The 24,228-nt window shown below is 45.6% G+C and overlaps 1 protein-coding gene and 1 long non-coding RNA gene across 8 annotated transcripts in view; both read right to left on the bottom strand.

The window, feature by feature from the left end:
• POLD3 (DNA polymerase delta 3, accessory subunit) overlaps positions 1-7,226 on the bottom strand; it is a 45,298-nt gene extending 38,072 nt beyond the window's left edge. The window contains exons 1-4 of one of the 3 annotated variants that reach the window (XM_048838936.2): positions 7,053-7,226; positions 4,940-4,995; positions 3,189-3,291; positions 402-441 (exon numbers count right to left, since the gene is read on the bottom strand). In XM_048838936.2, the coding sequence (XP_048694893.1) occupies positions 402-441; positions 3,189-3,291; positions 4,940-4,995; positions 7,053-7,112 (259 nt within the window). In that variant the 5' untranslated portion in view covers positions 7,113-7,226. The remainder of the gene's footprint in view (positions 1-401; positions 442-3,188; positions 3,292-4,939; positions 4,996-7,052) is intronic. The other 2 variants (XM_048838914.2, XM_048838925.2) reach the window with 2 other exon arrangements.
• Positions 7,227-13,860: 6,634 nt separating this feature from the next.
• LOC125631784 (uncharacterized) overlaps positions 13,861-24,228 on the bottom strand; it is a 32,513-nt gene continuing 22,145 nt past the window's right edge. For 4 of the 5 annotated variants that reach the window (XR_007355066.2, XR_007355061.2, XR_007355062.2 and 1 more), the window contains 3 exons: positions 22,275-22,365; positions 18,593-18,707; positions 13,861-16,020 (listed from right to left, as the gene is read on the bottom strand). This is a non-coding gene — a long non-coding RNA (uncharacterized LOC125631784). The remainder of the gene's footprint in view (positions 16,021-18,592; positions 18,708-22,274; positions 22,366-24,228) is intronic. The other variant, XR_012667241.1, reaches the window with a different exon arrangement.

Raw genomic sequence — 24,228 nt, 5'->3', positions numbered from 1 at the left:
GGCCCCAGTGTTCTGATTCGGCCTAAGCTCCCCTTATAGTTTCACAGTCAGATTCAGTATTCTTCCCTTGCCATCCTAACATGTTGTGAGGTGTTGCTGTGCACAGTTCCAGTACTGCTACATTCCAGCCTAGTGGCAGCTGCCTCAGTGACAGGTGAAGTGATCCCTTGCTCCATAAAAGAAGTGCTACCTAAAAATCAGTTACTAAGCTACAAGTTTGAGAAGTTGTGCTGATATGGGCTCAGATTCTAAAGGTTCTGGGAAAAAGTGAATACACCTGAATCCAATAATTTGATTAAAATACCCGAAGACAGCGTGTACAGATGGGCAATGTTTTTGTTGACATTATTCCTTCAGAGAAAAAAAAAGTTATAAAAATCATAATTCCCGAAATCACCTACCTTCCAGTTTATCCTCTCTCACTACTGCAACCTTGTGGCACTGTAAAGAAATGATAGGTTTCAGAGTAACAGCCGTGTTAGTCTGTATTCGCAAAAAGAAAAGGAGTGCTTGTGGCACCTTAGAGACTAACCAATTTATTTGAGCATAAGCTTTTGTGAGCTACAGCTCACTTCATCGGATGCATACTGTGGGTGCATCCGATGAAGTGAGCTGTAGCTCACGAAAGCTTATGCTCAAATAAATTGGTTAGTCTCTAAGGTGCCACAAGCACTCCTTTTCTTTTTGTAAAGAAATGATAATTTATCACAATGAGGAACCAAGGTCTTGAAATTTAAAGAAAACAAAATACATGGTCAATGGATATTCAATGCGGCTTTATAGTAGCACAAAACTTGATCATGGCTCTGTCATAATAGTCTTTTGGGGCCTTGTAGGCCTACTTTCCTGGGGCAATATCCCCTAAATCACTACAACATTGGAGAAACACCCAATCCTCCATCTCTGGCGGCAGCAGATGAAGCAGTAACGGAACAGCTGCCCAAATGCATTAAAGAACAATTGTGCAGCACGGTACGTGTGCACAAGCTAAGGTAGCGGACATATGGCTGTGCCAGGAACAAATCTGATGCATTGACCCATGTTAGTTGTAAGCATTTAAGATGATGGACACATTACAGTTAACATGGTTAGCGCAGACAAGGTCTTATACAATGAGAAACTGAGCATTCATCCAACAGCCAGAGACACAGATCCAGGGAAACGTGTTCCACAATGTGCATGTAATTCCTGATTTGAGATCCACTGATGAAAAACTCTGTGTAAGAGCTAAGTATTATTATTGTGTACAGCTGGATTACCATGTAAAGATGATTGCAATCCATGCAAAGAATATCAGAATTCATGGGTCTGACAACATTAACCAATTGTGTGTTCATTCAATACCCACAAACAGGCAGTCGAAGTGGGAGGAAAGAGAAATCTGGGAACAGTCTAAGTGCCAAGGATAGAAAAAGCAGCAGTCTGAGCCATCCCTTGAGGGTTGGAAAAGGTAGTGAGCAGTGTGATAACAGTAAAAGGAGCATGTAGTGAATAAAATAGGATACTATGAAGAGAGATCTATGAGGTATTCAATTTCCATCTCTCCACTCAAGTAATTCTTGCAGTGTTAAATCTACAGCCCTGCAGCAGCCCCTCCTGAGAGGAGTCAGTATTGCAAGATCATCAGGAACTCTCAAATTAAGAAACAATGTTTAATGTAAAATGCCATGACACAAGCTCATTAGTCTCCTCCACATTAAATAACCTTGTGTCAGATAAAGCCTCATCTATTCCAAAACCTATCATTTCTTCCAAGACCAGGCCTTTTCTTTAAATTCCTACAGCTCCTCTCTGGGCTTCTCTCAAAACTTGTTATTTTCCCCCCCATGCAGCACTTACAAAATGCTGCTCCTAAGTATTATCTTCCTTGCGTGTCACTCTAATTGCATGTTATAATATTTCCCAGAATGGATAAAAATATTTTTTTTAAATTATAAATGGATGTTCTATATTTAAATTAAATACATTTTAATTTTAAAAAATAAACTTGTTTAAAACTAAATTTGACATTAGGACAGCCTACAATCTATGGTAAGATGTACATTTACTGTAATCTATTCAAATCACGTAAATGAATAAAAAAAATGCTGCATCAATGAGCCCTCCCCAAATTTATGAATTAACGTATTCTGTTTTATTCGTTATATACAGACACGGGGAAAACCTATCTTTAACTTCCAAGGTCATCTTAAGCTTTATAACTATGTCAAAAGGTTATGTACAGCATTAGTAAATATCTGTAGTATTTAGTCTTTACGATAGAACAAACCCTGGTATTACATTTTTTTTCAAATGCAAGTAGTTTCAATTTTTGCTGCACAGAAAAGCTTTGGTCCGAATTACTTTGGGTTTCAGTTTAGCGAGCAGGCGCAGAACTAATATTTTCTTCATTTGGTCGAGCTCGTTCAAAGTTGAGGAACTGGTTAGAAGTTCAAAAAGCAGCAAAGCTTTTTTTCCCTCTTCTAATCTATGGATAAACCTGTGGGGTGAGGACGAGATCTACTAATTTTAAAAACATGAAGGACATGGGATCAGATTTTCAAATGTATTTAGGCATCTAAAGTGGGATTTTCAAAAGCAACTAAGCAATTTAGGCTCCTAACCCCCATTAGTTTCAATGGGAGATAGGCACTTAACCTACTTAGGTGCCTCGTGGGAGTCACTGTCTGCATCTTTAGGTGCTTACTTTTGCAAATCTGGCCCAGCGTGACCAGACAACTCTGCAATTCACTAACTACAGTTAATAATTCCTTTGTTTAATAAATATTAGCTAGTTTTAAATGCAAAACATGTCTCGTTAAGCTTATTTTTTTCCACCTTATGTATCCAGCACATTTAAGGTAATTTTATATAACCAGTTTAAAAAAAGGAAAAAGAAAACACTGGTTTTGTGCATTTTAATTGACAGTGTAATATCAACAGAATAAAACCCTGTTTTGTTATCAAAGTATTATCAAAACATGGTCAATAGAATTCCTTCCCCAGTCTGTCGTTTTGTCTGTCAGATTGCAAGCTCATTGGACAGAGACTGCACCTTCTTTTATGGCCATATAAATCTAGCACATTGTGGGCACCACCAGAAATAAACAACAGTAAAAGCAGTAACAGAGGTGTTGCGCCAAAGATTACAGAACAAGGCAGGACACAGAGAAACAAGGCACACACAATTGAGGGAGTTGAGTACTCACAATGTGTCCATTCTGAATGAGATTTCCTGCCACTAAATAGGTGACATGCAGTTGAGCTCCTGAATTCTCCTTTCGCTTCCTTTCTACATAGTCATACAGCATCCTGTACAACAAAAGAAACGAAAGTTAACCACCTGGAAGGAAAAGAACTCTTCACCCTATCATCTACCAATTCCCACTGATTTATGTGATATTCATAGGATTGATAACAGTAAAATGTTCTGAACTCACTAAATATGTTTATTTCTTCTGAAGAGCTCTGTGTAGCTCAAAAACTTGTCTCTCTCACCAACAGAAGTTGGTCCAATAAAAGACATTACCTCACCCACACTGTCTCCCTAATATCCTGGGACTGACACAGCTACAACACTCCATAGTTCTATCTAGGCATTTATACCTTGCCTATCATTAGGATATTAAAGGCTCTGTTCACATAATACACGTACTGAACTACCAGTTCCTGTTTTGTATGCCCTCACCTCACGTCACAAAACCGGGTTTACACAAATTTGTGTGTGTGTGTGTCTGTCTGATTTTTATATTATATATACATACACACATACAGTGAATTGCTCTGTGTGTATTTGTATTTATTGGGATACTTATGGATACCAAAGTGATGGAATCCATATAAGATGGAATCGAAACATCTCCCATTTATGTTTTATCTAACTAGCTCCTCTTCACCTTAATCTTCCTGTCTCATCCCAAGGAGTACTTTTTTCATTCACCCTAGAACACAGTCCAGCCCCCAGAACATCTAAATACTCAAATGGGTTCCTCTGTCCATCCTCAAGACCGTATTCATCCAAGATTTGGAATGGGTCTCTGGGCCATTCCTTGGCCCTCCCCCTCCATGGTGGGAAGCAGGAACCTAGGACTCTCACTGGCCACTTGTAGCCTACCCTGAGAAGTCGCTGTACAGACCACTTCCCAACAAACTTCCTAGAGGAATCATATGGCTCCTGTAAGTACCACACCAATGACTTTAATGGACAATTATGTACTTCAAGGAATGTAAGTTACTTTCACATTTTCACACTCCTAGAAAATGAAGTACAAAGAGCTATGTTACTACAATGTTAAGGCTGAAGATTTACAGTGAAGTCTGGAAATGCCAAAAGGTTCTGATAGTAAAGTTAACTTGTCCATATTGCAAATATTTAGCTTTGGTTATATCTAGGCTGTTACGTGTAAGTATACAGTGAAGTGTGCATTTAACCCCCCGGATAGTGATTGCAAATATTTATTTGTAGAATGGGTCAGTTATAGTTGCTGTCAGTGACTTTTTGTATTTCCTGACTGTATTTTATATTTCCACCTTAATGCTGCATAATACAGGGGATCACAATCCTGAGATTAGATATGCAGAGGCGGCCTCTTACATCTGCACAGATCCAATTGCAGGACTGGGCCATAGCTTGTAAAACGCTTTGAGACCTTTCAGCAAGGGAGGACCTATACACATTCCTACACTAATACAATTCTAAGATTATCATTTCCTACATAATATTCACACCTATTATATAAAGCTATAAAAAGGGCCTAATTAAGATCTCTTTCTAAAGCAATACTTGCTTAAGTGAGGCATGAATAAGGCATGTTAAATACAATCCTAAATAAGTATCTGAAAGAAAACACAGGACTTTACATCTTTCTGGAAAAGATTGGATTTAATTTTTTAATCAAAACCACCAACTAATTAGGCATTGCCACTGAATAAAAGGCTTGTGGTATACACAGATACTCACTGCTTAGCCTGGTTGACATGAACCCCCAGGGTGAAGCTCAGCCATTTGTATGTAACCTGTAACAAAAAAAATTGCACAGGTCAGTGGCTTTCAATCTGAATTCATGATGCACACAAAACCCCATTCAGTGACGCACTAAATCCCACCAGCCTTTGAGGAGACTAAGAAATGGAGAGAGGAAGCAATTTGCCTAAGTGTGTTGTACCATGCTGAGCACACTAGCAGTGCTTAAAAAAATACTTAAGAAGCTACCTCTACCTAAATGGTGCATATTTGTGAATGTTGTTTTGAAACCTCTAAGAATGGCAGTGATATAGCCAATGACGTTCAGAAAGCAACTCATGGACATTGCTGAGTTGACGTTTCCAAAGGAGAGAAGAAAATAAAACAAACCCCAATATATAACTGTGAAAAGTGGCTGCTGTTCACGCAACACTGCTATCAAGGACACTCCAAGGGTGTGATGGATACACCATAACTGGCACATTAAATCAAGACTGGGACTTAAAAAAAAAACAAAACAAAACATAAGCTCTAGTTCAAACAGCAATTGGGGGGAGTACGGACGGGGTATTCCAGGGCCTGGGTTATACAGGTCAGACTGGATGATCACAGTGGTCCCTTCTGGCCTTGGAATTTATGTCAAAGATTGCCATGGCTCTCTTTGGGTCTCACGCACAGGACAAACTCCAGTTATGTTACAGGTGCTGCGGCATAGCATGGCAACTTCATGGCTTCTGCTCACTGGCTCTACCACTGAACTGTTATGTGACCCCGGGTAAATCATCTGCTTGTGTCTGTTTTCCCTCCCTCCTGTCTATTCAGACTAAGGCACTCAGGGCAGGGCCTGACATTGGGGGCTGGTGTACATCTGTTTTTATACAGGTTTAACTTAAGTATCAGTTTAGATGCTTAAGTTTACTGAAATAAGCTGTAAATTATATAAGCACCTTCATAACAGTATAACTGCGTCCACACGATGGGGGTGCACCAGTTTAACTACATCTATTTCTAAAACAATATAGTTAAATTGGTACAAAAACTGTGTGTAGACAAGTCCTTACTGTGTTTCTGTACAGTGCCAACCATAATAGGGTTTAAGTATTTTTGTAGTACAAGGAAATTATAATAGCCATACTCATCAGCTGTAGGACTAGTTGGAGTACGAGTTAAGGTTGTATAACTGTTTCCATTCTAAATCTGATTTCAGTCACTTGTAACTTTCACCTTTTGGGTTGAAGTTTTTCCTCATTTGTCTCTGACCTATGGTGATTTTAGGAACATGATTTTAGCAAAAACAGTTCATCTACTGGGGAGGACAAGAAAAATTGGAAAAAATACTTTATAACAAAATTAATGTTACAATAGTTCTCTACAGTCACAATAGTTGACTAGAAAACTGCATGACGGTAGCTCTCCCTAAGAAGTGCCCTCTTTTAATTATTCCAATAAAACTGGTATTGATTTGACCGAGTTGTGTGCCTTGAAAGTTAAGTGCTGCACAAGCGGCAGTATATTTTTATCTAAGATGACACCAAGGTTGTAGCTCCAAGGAATGCCCTGCCCTGCCCAAGGTTTCTGCATTATGTGGGGGGCATGCAAGCACTGCAGGAAATGCTGTTCAGCAGGTAAAATGTTCCCCATGTTCAAAAGGGACGCAGGGTCAGTCAGAGTCCTGCCCCACCTACATTCCCATACCACTAGGTTGCAGTTGTGCTGTTCCTTCCTAAATATGACAGAGATGGAGCTTGCCACAGAGCTGGTCTAACACGGGGAGGTGGCGTGGGGGAGAGCCTGGGTGCTATGAGCTTGTCCTAACGGGGCTCTGCGAGCCCAGCGCTGCTGCTTCTAGGAGTCACGGAATCCCGCCCGCTGCATGGCAACCTCCTCCCCGCCCCCCTCCAGTGCCTCCCCCACCCCTCAACTCCCCTCCCCCACCACCCCCTGCCCATCCCCACCCCGTGTCACCCTTCCCCCGCCCGTGTCCCCATCCCCCAACTCCCTTCCCGCACCATGCTCATCCCCTCAACGACTCCCAGTTCCTCCTCCAGCCCCAGCCCCAGCCCCAGCCCCAGCCCCAGCCCCAGCCCCGCCGCCTCGCTCCGCCTCTCACGATGCGGTTCTGGTCGGTGACGAACTCGTCGATGTTCTCCAGGTAGAGCTCGTCCTCCATGGTGCCGGGGCGCCAGCCGCGCCGCTTCCCGCGCGGATCAGCGCCAGGCAAAGCAAGGCCCCGCCGCCTCCATAGCAACCTCCGGGGCGTGCTACGGCGGCCGCGCAGGGACAGAATTCGCCGTGCTAGTGTCGTGATGCTGACGTCACACGCGCTGGACCCGCCCCCTGCCTTCCGGCCCGCCCCCTCCCCGCCCGTTTTTTACGCCGGCCGCGCGGCCCTTTCCGCTCCGATGGCTGCTCGTGCGCGGGGCCGGGAACCAGTGACCCCCCGAGCCCCGCAGTGACCGCCAGCCCGAGCCTCCCGCCCCGAGCCCCCCGCTCTGACCCCCGCCCCGAGCCCCCCAGTGACCCCCGCTCTGAGCCCCCCGCCTCGAGCTCCCTGCTGAACCCCGCCCCGAGCCTCCCGCCCAGAGCCCCCAGTGACCCCCCGCCCCGAGCCCACAGTGACCCCAGCCCCGAGCCCCCCGCTCTGACCCCCGCCCCGAGCCCCCCAGTGACCCCCGCTCTGAGCCCCCCGACAACCCCCGATCTGAGCCTCCCGCCCCGAGCACCCCACTGACCCCCGCCCCGAGCCTCCCGCCCAGAGCCCCCCACTCTGACCCGCACCCCGAGCCCCCCGCTCTGACCCCCGCGCCCCGCAGTGACCGCCGGCCCGAGCCTCCCGCCCAGAGCACCCCACTGACCCCCGCCCCGAGCCCCCCGCTCTGACCCCTGCCCCGAGCCCCCCAGTGACCCCAGCTCTGAGCCCCCTATGACTCCAGCTCTGAGCCCCCCGTCTTGAGCCTCCCACCCCGAGCCCCCCGCCCCGAGCCCCCTGCTGATCCACGCCCCGAGCCCCGCAGTGACTGCAGGCCCGAGCCTCCCACCCCGAGCCCCCCGCTCTGAGTCCCGAGCCCCCTGCTGATCCACGCCCCGTGCCCCGCAGTGACCGCCAGCCCGAGCCTCCCGCCCAGAGCACCCCACTGACCCCCGCCCCGAGCCCCCCGCTCTGACCCCTGCCCCGAGCCCCCCAGTGACCCCAGCTCTGAGCCCCCTGACAACCCCCGCTCTGAGCCCCCTATGACTCCAGCTCTGAGCCCCCCGCTGAACCCCGCCCCGAGCCTCCCGCCCAGAGCCCCCCGCTGACCCCCACCCCGAGCCCCCAGTGACCCGAGCCCCCCGCTCTGACACCCACCCCGAGCATTCCAGTGACCCCAGCTCTGAGCCCCCCGCCCTGAGCCCCCAGTGACCCCCACCTCTAGCCTCCCAACCCGAGCCCCCCGCTGACCCCAGCTCTCTGCCCCGCCCTGAGCCCCCCAATGACCCGAGCCCCCCGCCCCGAGCCCCCCAATGACCCCAGCTCTGAGCCCCCTGCCCTGAGCCCCCGCTGACCCCCGCCCCAAGCCCCCGGTGACCCCAGCTCTGAGCCCCCTACCCTGAGCCTTCCACCCCGAGCCCCCCAATGACCCCAGCTCTGAGCTCCTGCTGCCCCCCCCCGAGCTCCCCAATGACCCTCGCCCTGAGCCTCTCAGTTTGAGCCCCCCAGTGACCCCTGCCCCGAGCCCCCAGTGACCACAGCCCTGAGCCTCCTGGTCTGAGCCCCTGAGTGACGCCCATCCCAAGCCCCCCAGTGACCCCTGTCCTGAGCCCCCTGGTCCAAGTCCCCCAGTGACCCCCGCCCCAAACCCCCCAGTGACCCCAGCTCTGAGGCCCCCGCCCCGAGTCCCCCTGCTCAGAGCCCCCAGCACACCCACCCCCAACGATCCCAGTCCCCGCACCTTCCTAACCCCAATTATCCCAGCACCCCCTTCCTGAGCCTTGCCCCCCTAAAGACTCCCAGCCATAGCATCTTGCAGGGCCCCAAGCCACCATAGCAATACCCCCAGTGATCCTAGCCCCAAACATCCCCCTGCCTACCTACAGTTATCCCAGCTCTGAGCACCCCCCGCTGCCTTCAGCCCCCCCAACCCAGCCTCTTGCAAGGCCTGTAAACCACCACGGCAGTATCCCTAGTGATCCCAGTCCCGAGCCCCCTAACCTCCCCCAAATCTACCCACCTAACCCTCATGATCCCAGCCCCTCTCCTCCCTGCCCAACCCCATTCCACCCTCCAGGAGGCATGAGGTTTAATTGCCCTTCCCAACATTTTGTTATTGTTAGTTATGATAACTGGATATCTATATAAATGTCCAATTCCCTTTTAAATATTGTTAACCTTCCTGTGGCAATGGGTTCCACAACCTAATTAGATGTGTGAAAAAGTTTTTCCCTTTGGCAGTTTTGAATTTCCCACGTTTTAATGTCTTTGAATGTCACAGACAGGTACTATGAGACAGAACAGAAATTCCCCATCTCCCTTCTCTAAACCATTTATTATTGTATATATTTGTATCATGACCCTTTTATTCGTCTCCTTTCTAACATACCAATTCTAATGTTTCCAACTTCTCTTCGTAGGAGAGTGTTTCCAGGCCTTGGATCACTCTCACCGCCTTCCTCTGAACCCCCTCTAACTCTGCAGTGTCCTTTTTGAGAAGGGGTCACCAGTACGGCACACAGTATCCAAATGAAGCTGCACCATTGACTTAAATAAAGACATTAGAATATTCTCTGTATTATTCACAATATGCATCAGAATATTGTTTGCTTTGTTGACCGCACCCACACACGGAGCCAAGGTTCCCATTGAGCTGCCCACAGTGAGACCCAGATCTGTTTCATGATCTGATTCAGTTAATTTAGAACCCCGTAAAATATATCAGTAGTTTAATTTTTTTCTCTCTAATGTAGATTACACTGATTTAATTTGCCCTTGTGTTTCCTAGTCACCAAGCTTGTTTAGGTCTCTCTTAGGTTCCTTGCTGACCAATGTGGTCCTGACTGAGATAAATAACTGTGTTTCAGAGTAGCAGCAGTGTTAGTCTGTATTCGCTGAAAGAAAAGGAGGACTTGTGGCACCTTAGAGACTAATAAATGCATCCGATGAAGTGAGCTGTAGCTCACGAAAGCTTATGCTCAAATAAATTAGTTAGTCTCTAAGGTGCCACAAGCCCTCCTTTTCTTTTTGCAAATAACTGAGTGTGTCATCTGCAAATTTTGCTGCCTCACTGCTCACCTTACCCCCTTTCCAGATCATTCACAAATCTATTAAGCAACATGGGACTTAGTACAGAACCTTGAGATGCCTGCTGTTAACCTTATTCCTTAAGGAAAATTGACCATTTAATCCTACCCTTTACTTTCTCTCTCATTGCCAATTTGGATCCAAGCCAATACTTTCCTTTCATGCCACGACTACTTAGCTCTATGAGTAGCCCACTTGTGCAGAACTTTGTCAAAACTCCTATGGAAATCTAAATATATCAACCGGTTCCTTATTCCTTAGGTGAGTGACACAGTCAAAGAATTCTAAGACATAAGACACCGACAATTTTGTTTTGCAGAAACCTTGCTGGTTAGACCACATCATCTGATCTTCCAGGTTTTTGGTTATGCTGTTTATCATTTCAGCCAGTTTACCAGGAACAGATGTAAAGTTTACTGGTTTATAATTTTCCAGACCAGTCCTAGAGCATTTTTTAAATATAGATACATTTGCTGCCCTCCAAACCTCTGGAACGGTGGATGTTTTTAATGGGAGATTTTATACTTCTGTTAGCCATCAGTCACTTCATACTTAAGCTCCTTCAAAGTTGAGGCCTATGGACTTTTGGGGCGTTGTTTTTTTTACTAACCTTAGAGTGTTCAACTCTATTTCCAAAGAAACCTGGTTTCTTCCCTAAGAAGCATACCATCTACAGTAATTAACAACTACAATTCTTCCCTTGGAAGACAACAAAATATTAAAGTTTATAAAATGACTGATATACATGCAACATAGAAACTCTAGGAAGTTTAAACGCATTCAAAACAATGCTTTTGTCAATTTGGGTTTGTTGACATTATGCATGGCAAGTTATGGAGGTGCAAAAGTACAAAACAGGCAAATTTGAAAACCACAAAAAAAAAATATGACCAGGGAAACACAGAACACCAATTCTGTCTGAATAAAATAAAATAAAGAAAAAAAACAAAGAAAGATCAGAAACATTAGATAACAGGAAAAGGTTAGTAATAGAAGAGAGATCAGATAGGATTAAACAAGGTTAGGCTGGTGGCTACCAGTGACTGCTTTGAGCACTCAGTCTATTAATGTATACTCACATGCCTATCTGCACTGTTACTTGTCCTCCATCCCACCCCTGTTTGCCTAACACCCTGTTGTGGCTTGTCATAATCCTAGAACGTAAGTTCTCTGGATCCTACCCCTGTTCTTGTTGAAATCAAGGGCAAAACTCCTATTGACTACAATGGACTAAAATGGCCTATGAGCCCCAAATCTGAAACTGTCTTTATTTTACTCATTTTACAGAGCATTGGACCATAGGGCCCTGATCCCTGATTGGAGACTTTAGCTGCTCCTGCAATCTCAATAAGATTAAGAAAGAAGAGGGGATAACATGTCTATAAAGCACCTAACATGCTTGAGGGTGCCATATGAATAGTTACAACATGATATTAATTCTGAAGTGTTTATTGTTGGTGTTTTCTGATTTTTGGTGTGCTTAATGTAGTGGGCTACTGTTCACAGCACCATCTATTTAGTCCTAGAACTAAACTGCTCTGGCCTCTTCTAACTCTCATCAGTAGCGACAGATGGTCCATTGTAATCCATAATTTTCATAAGCAGATGTAAAGTTGCAAAGTAGAAAGCAAAGATTTGGAAGTGAATATGCATTCAGAACATTCCTGTCATCACAATAGGATTGGGGGCATTTTACCGGTACTGTAATGAACTGGCTAGTGTGTATAGGTACTGAATGGAACAAGCTCTTCTTTGTTGTGTGTCACTGGCCTTACCTGGAGGGAACAGAGGATGAGATGAAACCAACGATTTAGGCAAGAGCAAAGACTATCCTTGAAAGTGAAAACAAGGTATTTGAATGTAATGCGGGAGGAAATAGGAAGCTAGTGAAGAGATTCAAGAAGGATGATGGGTTGGCGTGGTAGGAAAGGATTTGTAGCAAAACTGTGGCCATCTAGGACTTCACGGTTGTTGGGATCCTGCACCTAGGAACTACACAGCAACAGCTGAGAGAGAACGCAGATCTTCCTGCTCCAGAAGCCCACATCTTTGCTACTTGAGCTAAAGCAGAAAGACCCATCACCCAGTTACACAGGTCTGATTCTGACACATCAGTTTCGTACATCAGTTCATTCAGCATAAGATACATCATCATGTCCCCAGTACATCCAAAACAAGTACAGTTTTGAAAAGAACAATTTTTAACACGATTAACCCTAAATTGGATATGAACTAGAGGAGTTATGTCTCCAGCCAACACTGCAATTAAGTGGTGAACTGCTCTTACCGCTATTCCTACTTATATGCCTCCAGCTTTCACCCTGACCACACCACACGATCCATCGTCTACAGCCGAGCTCTGCGATACAACCACATTTGCTCCAACTCCTCAGACAGAGACAAACACCTACAAGATCTCTATCAAGCATTCTTACAACTACAATACCCACCTGCGGAAGTGAAGAAACAGACTGATAGAGCCAGAAGAGTTCCCAGAAGTCACCTACTACAGGACAGGCCTAACAAAGAAAATAACAGAACGCCACTAGCCGTCACCTTCAGCCCCCAACTAAAACCCCTCCAATGCATTATTAAGGATCTACAACCTATCCTGAAGCATGACCCAACACTCTCACAAATCTTGGGAGACAGGCCAGTCCTTACCTACAGACAGCCCCTCAACCTGAAGCAAATACTCACCAGCAACCACATACCACACAACAGAACCACTAACCCAGGAACCTATCCTTGCAACAAAGCCCGTTGCCAACTGTGCCCACATATCTATTCAGGGGACACCATCACAGGGCCTAATAACATCAGCCACACTATCAGAGGCTCGTTCACCTGCACATCCACCAATGTGATATATGCCATCATATGCCAGCAATGCCCCTCTGCCATGTACATTGGTCAAACTGGACAGTCTCTATGTAAAAGAATAAATGGACACAAATCAGATGTCAAGAATTATAACATTCATAAACCAGTCGGAGAACACTTCAATCTCTCTGGTCACGCGATTACAGACATGAAAGTTGCGATATTACAACAAAAAAACTTCAAATCCAGACTCCAGAGAGAAACTGTTGAATTGGAATTCATTTGCAAATTGGATACAATTAACTTAGGCTTGAATAGAGACTGGGAGTGGCTAAGTCATTACGCAAGGTAATCTATTTCCCCTTGTTTTTTCCTACCCCCCCTCCCCCCAGACGTTCTTGTTAAACCCTGGATTTGTGCTGGAAATGGACCACCTTGATTATCATACACATTGTAAGGAGAGTGGTCACTTTAGATAAGCTATTACCAGCAGGAGTGTGGGTTTGTATGTGTGTGTGTGTGGGGGGGGTGAGAAAACCTGGATTTGTGCTGGAAATGGCCCAACTTGATTATCATACACATTGTAAGGAGAGTGATCACTTTAGATAAGCTATTACCAGCAGGAGAGTGGGGTGGGAGGAGGTATTTTTTCATGCTTTGTGTGTATATAAAAAGATCTTCTACACTTTCCACAGTATGCATCCGATGAAGTGAGCTGTAGCTCACGAAAACTTATGCTCAAATAAATTGGTTAGTCTCTAAGGTGCCACAAGTACTCCTTTTCTTTTTGCTCTTACACGAACACTTCAGTGATATATGGTGCCAGTTTCCAGTTAAACAACCTTTATTTGTCCTGAACAATACAATGCAATTCAATTAATCTGAGAAGAGAAGAGATATGTTATTTCAGATATTTTTAACCTGCACCCACCAGAAACACTGCAGAGACATTCTCAAGCAAGGTTTTTACTGCTCTGTAACAAATACAATTGATTACACTGTCAAAAAATAACTCCCTCTCCCCATCCCATTATTGTAGCCAACAATATCCAGCTATGGTCTTAACTAGAAATAATAAATCAGCAGTTGTCAAGAATCACACACTTGACTTTTTTTTGCCTTCCAGTAAGTCCAATGAAAAGGTGTCACCTACAAGTTGGGTCATTCATTGATTGTGTGCTCAAGTATATACAGTACTGTGGAGAGCAATCCTGCATCAGCCAGAGAGATGGACATGATGAGCGAATAGACTGCTCTTCTTTAAGAAAATGTAGCACTGGTGAAGGGCCCACAAACTGACAATGTTGGAGCCCAATTCTTTTGCAACTGGATACAAATAACGACTTGATTTCACTGGGAGTTACTTGTATGCAGTGGTAGGAGAAATGAGTTCCTGGACCCTGAACACTTCTGTTAGTCTACGGAACTAATCTGTTCTATTCAGGTTTTTATACAGTGCCTATCAGTGTGGTATCTGCTGCTATCCCGGCAGCATCCGTGTGAGTTTCCTTTTCAAATATGCCTCATCCCTGAGCTGGAGAAGACACTTCTAAGAGTCAGAAGGGAGTTCAGAAAGACCACTTCCAGGGGTGACTTCAGTCTTCATGTCTCTTGAAACCTTGTATGCTGTGCACTTGTGGCCGTGCTGGTCCCAGGATATTAGGGAGACAAGGTGAGTGAGGTAACATTGTTTATTTGTTGGTGAGAGAGAGACAAGCTTTCAGAATTTGGTTCAATAAAATATATTACCTCACCCACCTTGTCTCACTAATTGTCCAAACCTTGGTCTTTTTGCTGATATTGCAGAGAAGGGAATAAGTTTGTGCCAGTTTGGGAGGCATTTGTGATCCAGATACCTTTCCAATAAGATCTGTACTGAGATCCACCAATGCATTTCACATCAGGTACTGGAGAGTCCTTATATGGTTATATTGACCCGGGGTTGGATTTGAACTGGTGAAAGATTGTATCCCATATAGTCTGCCAGTCATTGTGGGTCTATGGTATTGAACTCACATAATAACAATTTGTATGTGGTGCATCGTCAAAGGCAGAATAACATTTTCTTGCATTATGTCCTGAAATCAGATATTTGCTGATTTTTTAGTTAATCCCTTGCAGAAACCTTTCTCTATCTAATCTAGCTATCTGTGTTCTACAGGGGCACCCATCACCACCGTATATGAGCCCTCAGCCCACCCTGACGAGATTTGTTAGAAATCTAAAGCACAACCGTGAACCTCATTTTTCAGAAACGAGCCTCTCTGTTGCAGGGTCTGTAGCGATCACTGAAATATCAGTCAAGCATTGTAGTGGCTCGATCCCTAAACAAAAGAAACATGGCCTGTCACAGAACATCTGGGTTGGTTTTAGGAATATGTGAAACTTGCGGGCCATCCCAGTGTGCCAGACCCACCCAGTTGGCAGGACAGTCCCACAACGAACTTGGGGACTTTGAGTCTGTTTCATCTTTGAGCACATTGATCGGTACTCTATATCCTATGTGTCCATTTGGCAGAGAAAAGGGAGGACGGATAGATTGCGGGTAGGGAATGAGAAGAGAGAGCAGAGATGGGTGTGCCCCCTGCAGGTTATAATCTGACTGAAGGTTCCCAAAATCATAAAGCCAAATCTGGTACTTATGCTGCTGCACTGGATAAATGTAATTACAGAAGGCAGAGAAACAGCCCCATCCTTCTCCCATTGAAGTCAATAGGGATTTTCCCATTGAAGTCAATAGGGATTTTCCCATTGATTTCAATGGGAAGGATCAAGACCAAAATTATCCATACCCTATTCATTGTAATGAAACAGTGAAGGTTTTGTGCAGGTTCCAGTTCTTGCTGATAATTATTGTGCATTGACATTAGCATCTTGTGTTCTTCCCAATGCCAGCAAAGTCCCCGTGGGGCTTCATCTCATGTACCATCGACTCCTCGGGCTAAGCCACTCTTATCCAAAAGCACTTGACACACAGCAGCTGATTAAAAAAAAAATCAATAAAAATTACAATTTGCAACCAAAAAAAATTGAAATGATTTGCTACTAGTTTCCTCCTTTTAAATCTTTTAGAAGATATAGTAAAATGAAAGGCTGATCATAGAATCACAGACATGTAGAGCTGGAAGGGCCATGGAGAGCTCATCTAGTCCAGCGCCCTGTGCTGAGGCAGGGTCAAGTAAACCTAGGCCATCCCTGAGAAGTGTTTATCTAACTTGTTCCCAAAAAATCTCCATTGGCAGGGATTCCACAACTTCCCTGGGATGCCTGGTCCATAGTTAGCAAGGGTTTCCTAATATCTAACCTAAATCTCCCTTTTACAGATTAAGCCCATTACTTCTTGTCCTACCTTCAATGGATATGGAGAACAATTGATCCAAGTCCTCTTGATAACAGCCTTTAACATATTTGAAGTCCCCCCCCACCCCCAAGTCTTCTTTTCTGAACTCTAAATGTGCCCTTTTAAAAAAACTTTTCCTCACAGGTCAGGTTTTCTGAACTTTTGATTATTTTTGTTGCTTTCCTCCAGACTCTCTCCAATTTGTCCATGTCTTTGCTAAACTGGAAAGAACTGGACACAGTACTTATACTAAAGCCTCACCAGTGCTCAGTAGAGCGGGACAGTTACCTCCTTTGTCTTGCATATGGCACTCCTGTTAATACACTCCAGAAGGATATTAGCCTTTTTCTCAGCTGCATCACATTGCTGACTCATATTCAATTTGTGATCCACAATAACTGTGGGATCCACTATAACCCCCAGATCCTTTTCAGGACTACCACCTAGCCAGTTATTCTCTATTTTGTAGTTGTGTGTTTGCTTTTTCCTTTCTAAGTGAAGTACTTCACACTTATCTTTACTGAATTTCATCTGTTGATTTCAGACTAATTCTCCAGTTTGTCAAGGTCATTTTGGATTCTAATCCTGTCGTCCAAAGCACTTGCAACTCCTCCCTTCTTGGTGTCTTCTGCATATTTTATAAACATACTCTCCACCTCATTATACAAATCATTAATGAAAATATTGAATAATATTGGACCCAGGACTGAATCCTGTGGGACCCCACTAGATACAGCCTCCCAGTTTGACAGCAAACCATTGATAATTCCTTTTTGAATATGGTCTTTCAACCAGTTGGGCACCCACCATATAGTAATTCCATCCAAATGACATTTCCCTAGTGTGCGTATGAGAATGTCCTGGGGGATTGTGCCAACGGCCTGACTAAAATCAAGACACATGGTGAAAGCGAGTTACTGGTAGCACCAGTGAGACCTCTGGTATAGCCATGTAGAGATGGGGAAAATAAGGCACCAGTAGTTTAAGTGAGTTACTCAAGGTCATACAGCAGGTCAGTAGCAAAGTCAGGACTAGAGCCAAGGTCTCTTGATGCCTGGCCCTGAGTGCTAGTCTCCGGGCCACACTGGCTCCCACACAAATGGTATAGTCATCAGCAGGGCTTGTTACAAAATGGCACCCTAAGTGGGACTTCAACACCTGTGGATCTCAGATACTCAAACATAAAAGCTGTACATAGTTATGGCGCTCAGGGATGTAAAAAATTCATAATTATGATGACCTAACCCCTCATGTAGACGCAGGTAGGTCAGTGGAAGAATGCTTCCACTGACCTAGCTACTGTCTCTCGGGTAGGTGGCATTCCTGCAGTGACAGAAAAACCCATTCCAACCCTGTGGGAAGTGTCTACACCACTATGTGTCTATGTCGCCACAGTTGTGCTGTCGGAGTGTAGACATAGCCTCCGGATAAGCTTTTCTCACAGAGGAGTATGTAATGCATTGGATTACTGTGTCTCATCATGTTTCCCATAAGTGGCTGACCCTAAAACTATCACAGCCCATAACATACGTTAGGGTTGCCGCCCCTCCGGGTTTTGGCTTCTGTGTGCAGGTGCCACTGAGGGTTCCCAGATGCCCGGTTTTTCCCCGGAAAGTCTGGTAGAAAAGGGGACCTGGCAGTGTCCGGTCAGATGTACTGACACCAAAAGTCTGGTTACTGTGGGTGGAGGGAGGTGCCTGGTCATTAACCCTAACCCACACCAGTCCCTGCTCAGCCGGGGCCACCTCCTACCTGCAGGCAGGCTCCTTGTCAGGCTGCAGCAGCTCCCGTCCCAGCCCTGGAGCAGAGGGAGCCCCACTTGGGGGAAGAGGGAGGTGGAGTGATAGGGGGAGGGCAGCAGAGGAGCAAGCAATGGGGGGGCTTTAGGGGAATAGGTGGAGAAGGGGCGTGGCCTCTGAGAAGAGGTGGAGGGGGTGGGGCCTCCAGAGAAGATGTGGCACAGAAGCAGAGCCTTGGGGGAAGAGGTGGAGCAGGGGGCGGAGCTTCAGGGGTCCAGTTACCAATAATGTTAAAATTGAGGTTAGTGGCAATCTGCTGCATTTGATCATAATCAGATATAGCCTCAGGACTCAGTGCATTGCCAGTGTTTGTGGGGACCCTGGCCTACCCTCAACATTTTAGGCTCTCCATTTCTGTGGAAGTCCGGAACAAGAAGGGTACAGAGGTGAGAGCTGTATCAATGGGGACGTACACAAACCCTTCAGCACAGTCCTTGGGGCCCAGAGAATTCTCCTGGGGAAAGCAGGCGGCCCGGCAGTAATCCTGGTAATTGGCACAGCCCCAGTTTCCAGTGCTGACACCCAGACCTGGAAAAATAAAAAACGGGCATTTAACCATTTCCTTGCAACTGACACAAAAATACAAACGATCCCCTCATAAATCTACTTGCTATTTTAGGGTCTGAGGTGGCAACCCTTATTCATAGGTTAGTCCCACTGGGCCTGGTGAGATCCTGTTGCAATGGGTTCATTAATTTCAGTGGGGCTTTTCGTGGGAGTAAATAGTGCAACATTGGGCCTGTGGGGGGAATCTTTTATACACTGGTGTAAATCAGCATAGCTTCATTGACCTGCTTCTGCTCCACTGAAATTGAGGGGAGTTTGAGCATTGACTTCAATGGCAGGTCTGGTCCTCAAAGAGACAATACAGAATCTATTAGAGATGTGCCGAGGTGATCACATTGTGGGGTTGCGTGCAAAAAATACCACTCCACCATCCTATCACCATGCCTACATTCTACTCTTGCATAAAAATGTCCCATGCATGAGGCCAGAGTCTTATAGCGCAGAATCCATCACCTTGCAGGATGAAGCAAGAGCAGAAGTTAACATTGACGAGAGTGTGTGAGGGGGGAGGATTTGTCACATTTCTTCATCTGTCCCACTGTAAATTTAGCACGGGACTAAGGATTTGGCAGCTCTGGTCTCCAAAGCGCTCTATGGGGAATGCACACTTTTGGGTTATTTCCACTATATAAGGCAACTTCACAAATATCAGTTAAGACCATAAACATACGAATGGCCATACAGGATCAGATGCTTTGGAGGGAATGAACAGAATAGGCAATAAGCAAGTGATCCATCCCATCATCCACTCATCCAGCTTCTGGCAATCGGAGGCTAGGGACACCCAGAGCATGGGGTCGCGTCCCTGACCATCTTGGCTAAAAGCCATTGATGGACCTATCCTCCAGGAACTGATCTAATTCTTTTTTTAATCCTGTACTATTTAAGTATGACAACATCCCTGTGAAGTCAGTGCTTTTGTCCCCACTTTTCATATAGGGAAATTGCGGCAAAGTGAGGTTAAATGACTTGCCAAAGCTCATAGAAGAAAGTCAATAGCAGAACCAGGAACAGAACCCAGGAGTCCTAGGCCTCTGTGCTAACTACTAGATTACACATCCCCACATAGTGATAGTACCGTCCCACAATCATTTGAAATGAGATGCCTATCTATACCTGATGTGATTGATGATGGAAAAAATCATGTTTCCTATACGGCTCTGTGATGGGGTGTTTATCCCACACAGTGCAGAGCAAGTTAAATTAGGTTAATTAACCTGATAGGCTGCACCTGGGGGAGAGCCAGGGTTTGAAAGGCTGATTGAAGACTGAGCCCAGCAGAGAAAGAATGGGTGGGGCTGGTATAAAGACAGGAAGTCAGCAGCACAAAGGGGCTGCAGGGGGGAAGTCTGCAGTCATTCCCTAGGAGCAGGGAGGTATGTTTGGGGCTATGGAGTTAAGTAGTCAGGGAGTTTGGGCTGGAAAACCCAGAGAGGGGGGAGCCAGAAGATGTAGGAAGGCATCTGGGGAAAGAGCAACAGGGTCTGGGAGAAAGTAGGCCTAGGATCCCTGGACTGGAACGCAAAGTAGAGAGTGGGCCCGGGTTCCCTGCCAGCCACTGGGGAAGTGGAGAGTGGAGCAGGAGGCTGCCTGGGACTTTGTCTGATAGGATTTTGCTACCCTGGAAGGGGAGGCCTATAGTGACCTGGCCAGAGGGCCAAGCCATGAAGAGAGAGCACCCTGAGTTGCAGAGAGGCAGCAGGGCGAATGAGTGGGTGACAGAAGGAGGCGTTGTTCCTGGATGGAGCTAATCCCCAGAGCAGCCAGGAGGAGGCGTCCTAGGAGCAAGCGTATCACAGGCTCCCACAATAATCCCCAATATTTTCTCTGAATGAGAACTCAAATTGTTAAAAATCTTTCTCAGAGGTAAGCCACATCCAGTGAGGAGAAAAAGCGATGAGCTCACATGGATACAGTAAAACCAGTCTTAAGAGACCACTCAAGGGACTGACAACAATTGGTGGTATAACAGAGTTGTTTCCTGGCAAATTCAGAGTATACATTTGGGAAGGGGGGCGTTCTCTTCAGTTGCCCAGGAGGGTGGTCTCTTGTGCAGGTTTTGCTGTGATACTTTAAGAATGGGAGAACACTTTACAAATGTTAGCTAACCACTTGACACAAAAGCCCTGAGAAACACATGAGTATTATCCCTATTTTATGGATGAGGAAACTGAGGCATGAAGATCTGGCTCCACAAAGGGACTTAGGGCTTGTCTACATGAACATTTAGCTTGCAGCAAGCTGGGGCATGAGTCGATGCTGCATTAGCCTGCCATGGACAAAGGGCTTGTCTACACTTAAAATGCTGCAGCGCATCAGTGAGGATGCTACCTACGCCAACGGGAGAGGTTCTCCGATGGGTTTAGGTAATCTATCTCCCCAAGAGGCAGTACCTAGATTAACAGGAAAATTCTCCCATCAACCTAGTGCTTTCTACACAGGGGGTTAGGTTGTTTTTTCACACCCCTGAGCAACGTAGTTATAACTAACCTAATTTCCTAGTGTAGATCAGGCTGAACTGTCGACATGGACCTTGCTGAGGCAGGTTAACTGTTCTGTTTCCAAGAGGACTAGATCAAAGCACATTAACAAACTGTTACTGTGCATCAGCAGAGTCCACCTGGGCCATTAGTTGGCAGCAGGCTAGTGCAAGGTAGACTCAGACCCCAGCTTCCTGCCAACTAAATGTTCATGTAGAAAAGGCCTTAGGCAGTGCAATGCTCAGCACCACAGCCCATAACTTTTAGGCCCTTAGAAAAATCACAGGAACACGCTGTGATCCACAAAGCCTGAGTTAGGCACCTAGGCTGCTATACAACGAATGGGGAGTGATAGGCACCTTACAGTGTAATCCACAAAAGCCAGCATGCTCAGTGGGGGATCACCTAAACCAGGCTATAGACGTCTAAGCTGCCTGACTCCAGGGGATGGGTTCCCATTTGTGGCTCACAAGCAGAGACACACACTTTGCAATACGGGAATGGGAACCCATCTCCTGCAGCCAGGGGGCTTAGGCACCTACACTGCCTCTTGCAGGAGTGAGTTAGGCATCTACCTCGCTCCACAGAAAAGCAGCCAGAGGCAGAGGTGCTGCAGCTCAGCTTGTAACTTTTAGCCCCGGGATCAGCGCACTCATCTGGGATGTGGGACACCAAGGTTCAGTCCCCGCTCTGCTGCAAGGGGAAAGGGATTTGAACAGGGGTTTCCCACCTCCCAGAGCATGCTATAACCACTGAGCTATGGCATATTCTGATGCTGAGCACTCTCAGTCTTGCCCATTGAAGCTGTGCCCCTCTGGATAACTACTGAAAGAGCAATTGAAGCATGCGGACTGTGTGTCCCAAGTGGGTGCCCTCACCACTGGACTACCGAGTCCGTCTCACTCTCGTGCCCAATGAGGATTTAAATGTTTATGCAGAGTGGAACAGCTTCCACGGGAGAGACTGAGGAAGCCCCAGCCTTTGCTCTAATCACTAGACAATTTTCTTCCAATCGTCACCTATAAAGTCATGATAACACGGTACTTACAGATGCTCAGAGCCAGAGCCAGAGCCAGAGCCATCAGCAGAAGCAAAACCCGAGGACTCATCATGGTGACAGCCATGTCGTGGATACCTCCCTGAAGATTAGCAAAGTGGAGCCTTGTTATATACAGCAGCTGGAAAAGAGCACCCTGGGGAGGAGTCTATTTAGCTGGGTTCTATTAACGTTCTGATTAATATTCCATTGTGAGATTTCCTAAGACATCTAGCAGTGTCTGGGCAGAATGAAGGAAGGGCATGGGAGGAGACACCCCAGTTTCAAAGCCCAGCTAATTAAATCTGCCCAGAGCTGATCTAATTATTGGTACTGAAGAATCGCCTCTTCCTGGACCTTATCATGAGACATCTATTAGAGGCTGCTGAAGAGAACCAGTGTTCTGGGGGAAATATGTTCCACCTGACTAACAGGCAGGGATTTCAATTACCAAATGAAACTCACAGGATTGATGTACAAATAGAGACACCGGGCCTGATTCTCCTCCCACCTATGCCAGTGTAAATCAGGAGAAATTCCATGGAGGTAAATGGAGACCTTCCAGTATTGGTTTCATACTGGTTTAACACTGGTTTCATGTTAGTGAAATAAGAATCAGGTCCTTAGCCTCCTTCCTCCCAAATGCACAGAATGAGCAACAAACAAGCTGGAGGCGTTACCATCAGTCACTTTTACTTACACCACAGAAATTGATATGCCTCCCGGTTTGCAACAGACCGAATCAGAACAGACGTCTGCTACATTTTGAACATGGCCTTAGGGCTTGTCTTCATGGGGAAACTGAACAGAATAACTATTGTGGAATGAGCTATTTTGCAATAACTCCCCACATAGAGCCACTATGCCAGTATAAAAATCACTCTATTCCAGATTAATCAGTGTGCTTCCAAAATAGCTAGGGCTGGAAGGGACCTCAAGAGGTCATCTAGTCCACCCCTCCACACTGAGGGAGGATTAAGTATATGTTAATTATAAATAAGTATAAGTAACATTTATATTACTTCAATAATTCTATTCAATGTCTTCATAAATGATTTGTATAATGGCATAGAGATACACTTCTAAAGTCTGTGGATGATGCCACACTGGGAGGGGTTTCAAGTGCGTTAAAGGACAGTGTTAGAATTCCAAATGAACTTGACAAATTGGAGAAAAGGTCTGAAGGAAATAGGATGAAATTCAATATGGACAAATGCAAATCCACTTAGGAAGGAATAATATTTGCACAAATACAAATGGGAAATGACTGCCTAGGAAGGACTGCTGCAGAAAAGGATCTGGGGGTTACATTCTGAGATGTATTAGCAGGAGTGTTGTAAGCAAGACATGAGAAGTAATTCTTCTACTCTACTCAGCACTGATAAGGCCTCAGCTGGAGGAGTAGTGTCCAGTTCTGGGCACCACATGTCAGGAAAGATGGGGACAAATTGGAGAAAGTCCAGAGAAGAGCAACAAAAATGATTAAAGGTCTAAAAAACATGACCCATGACGGAAGATTGAAAAAACTGGGTTTTAGTCTGGAGACGAGAAGACTGAGGGGATGGGACATGATAACAGTTTTCAAGTACGTAAAAGGTTGTTATAAAGCGGGTGATAAATTGTTCTCATTAACCTCTGAGGACAGGACAAGAAGCAATGGACTGAAATTGCAGCAAGGGAGATTTAGCTTGGACATTACGAAAAAATTCCTAATGGTCAGAGTGGTTAAGCTCTGGAATAAATTGCCTAGGGAGCTTGTGGAATCTCCATCATTGGAGATTTTGAACAGCGGGTTAGACAAACACCTGTTAGGGAGGGTCCAGATAATATTTAGTCCTGCCTCAGCACAGGGGACTGAATTAGATGACCTATCGAGGTCCCTTCCACTCCTACATTTTTATGATTCTACTTGCAATTATAATATAATTATAACTGCATTATTATAATTAATGAATAGCTTATAAAA

The sequence above is a fragment of the Caretta caretta genome, chromosome 1 (assembly GCF_965140235.1).
Source record: "Caretta caretta isolate rCarCar2 chromosome 1, rCarCar1.hap1, whole genome shotgun sequence".
Lineage (NCBI taxonomy): Eukaryota > Metazoa > Chordata > Testudines > Cheloniidae > Caretta > Caretta caretta.
This window is presented reverse-complemented; position numbering and strand designations above follow the sequence as displayed.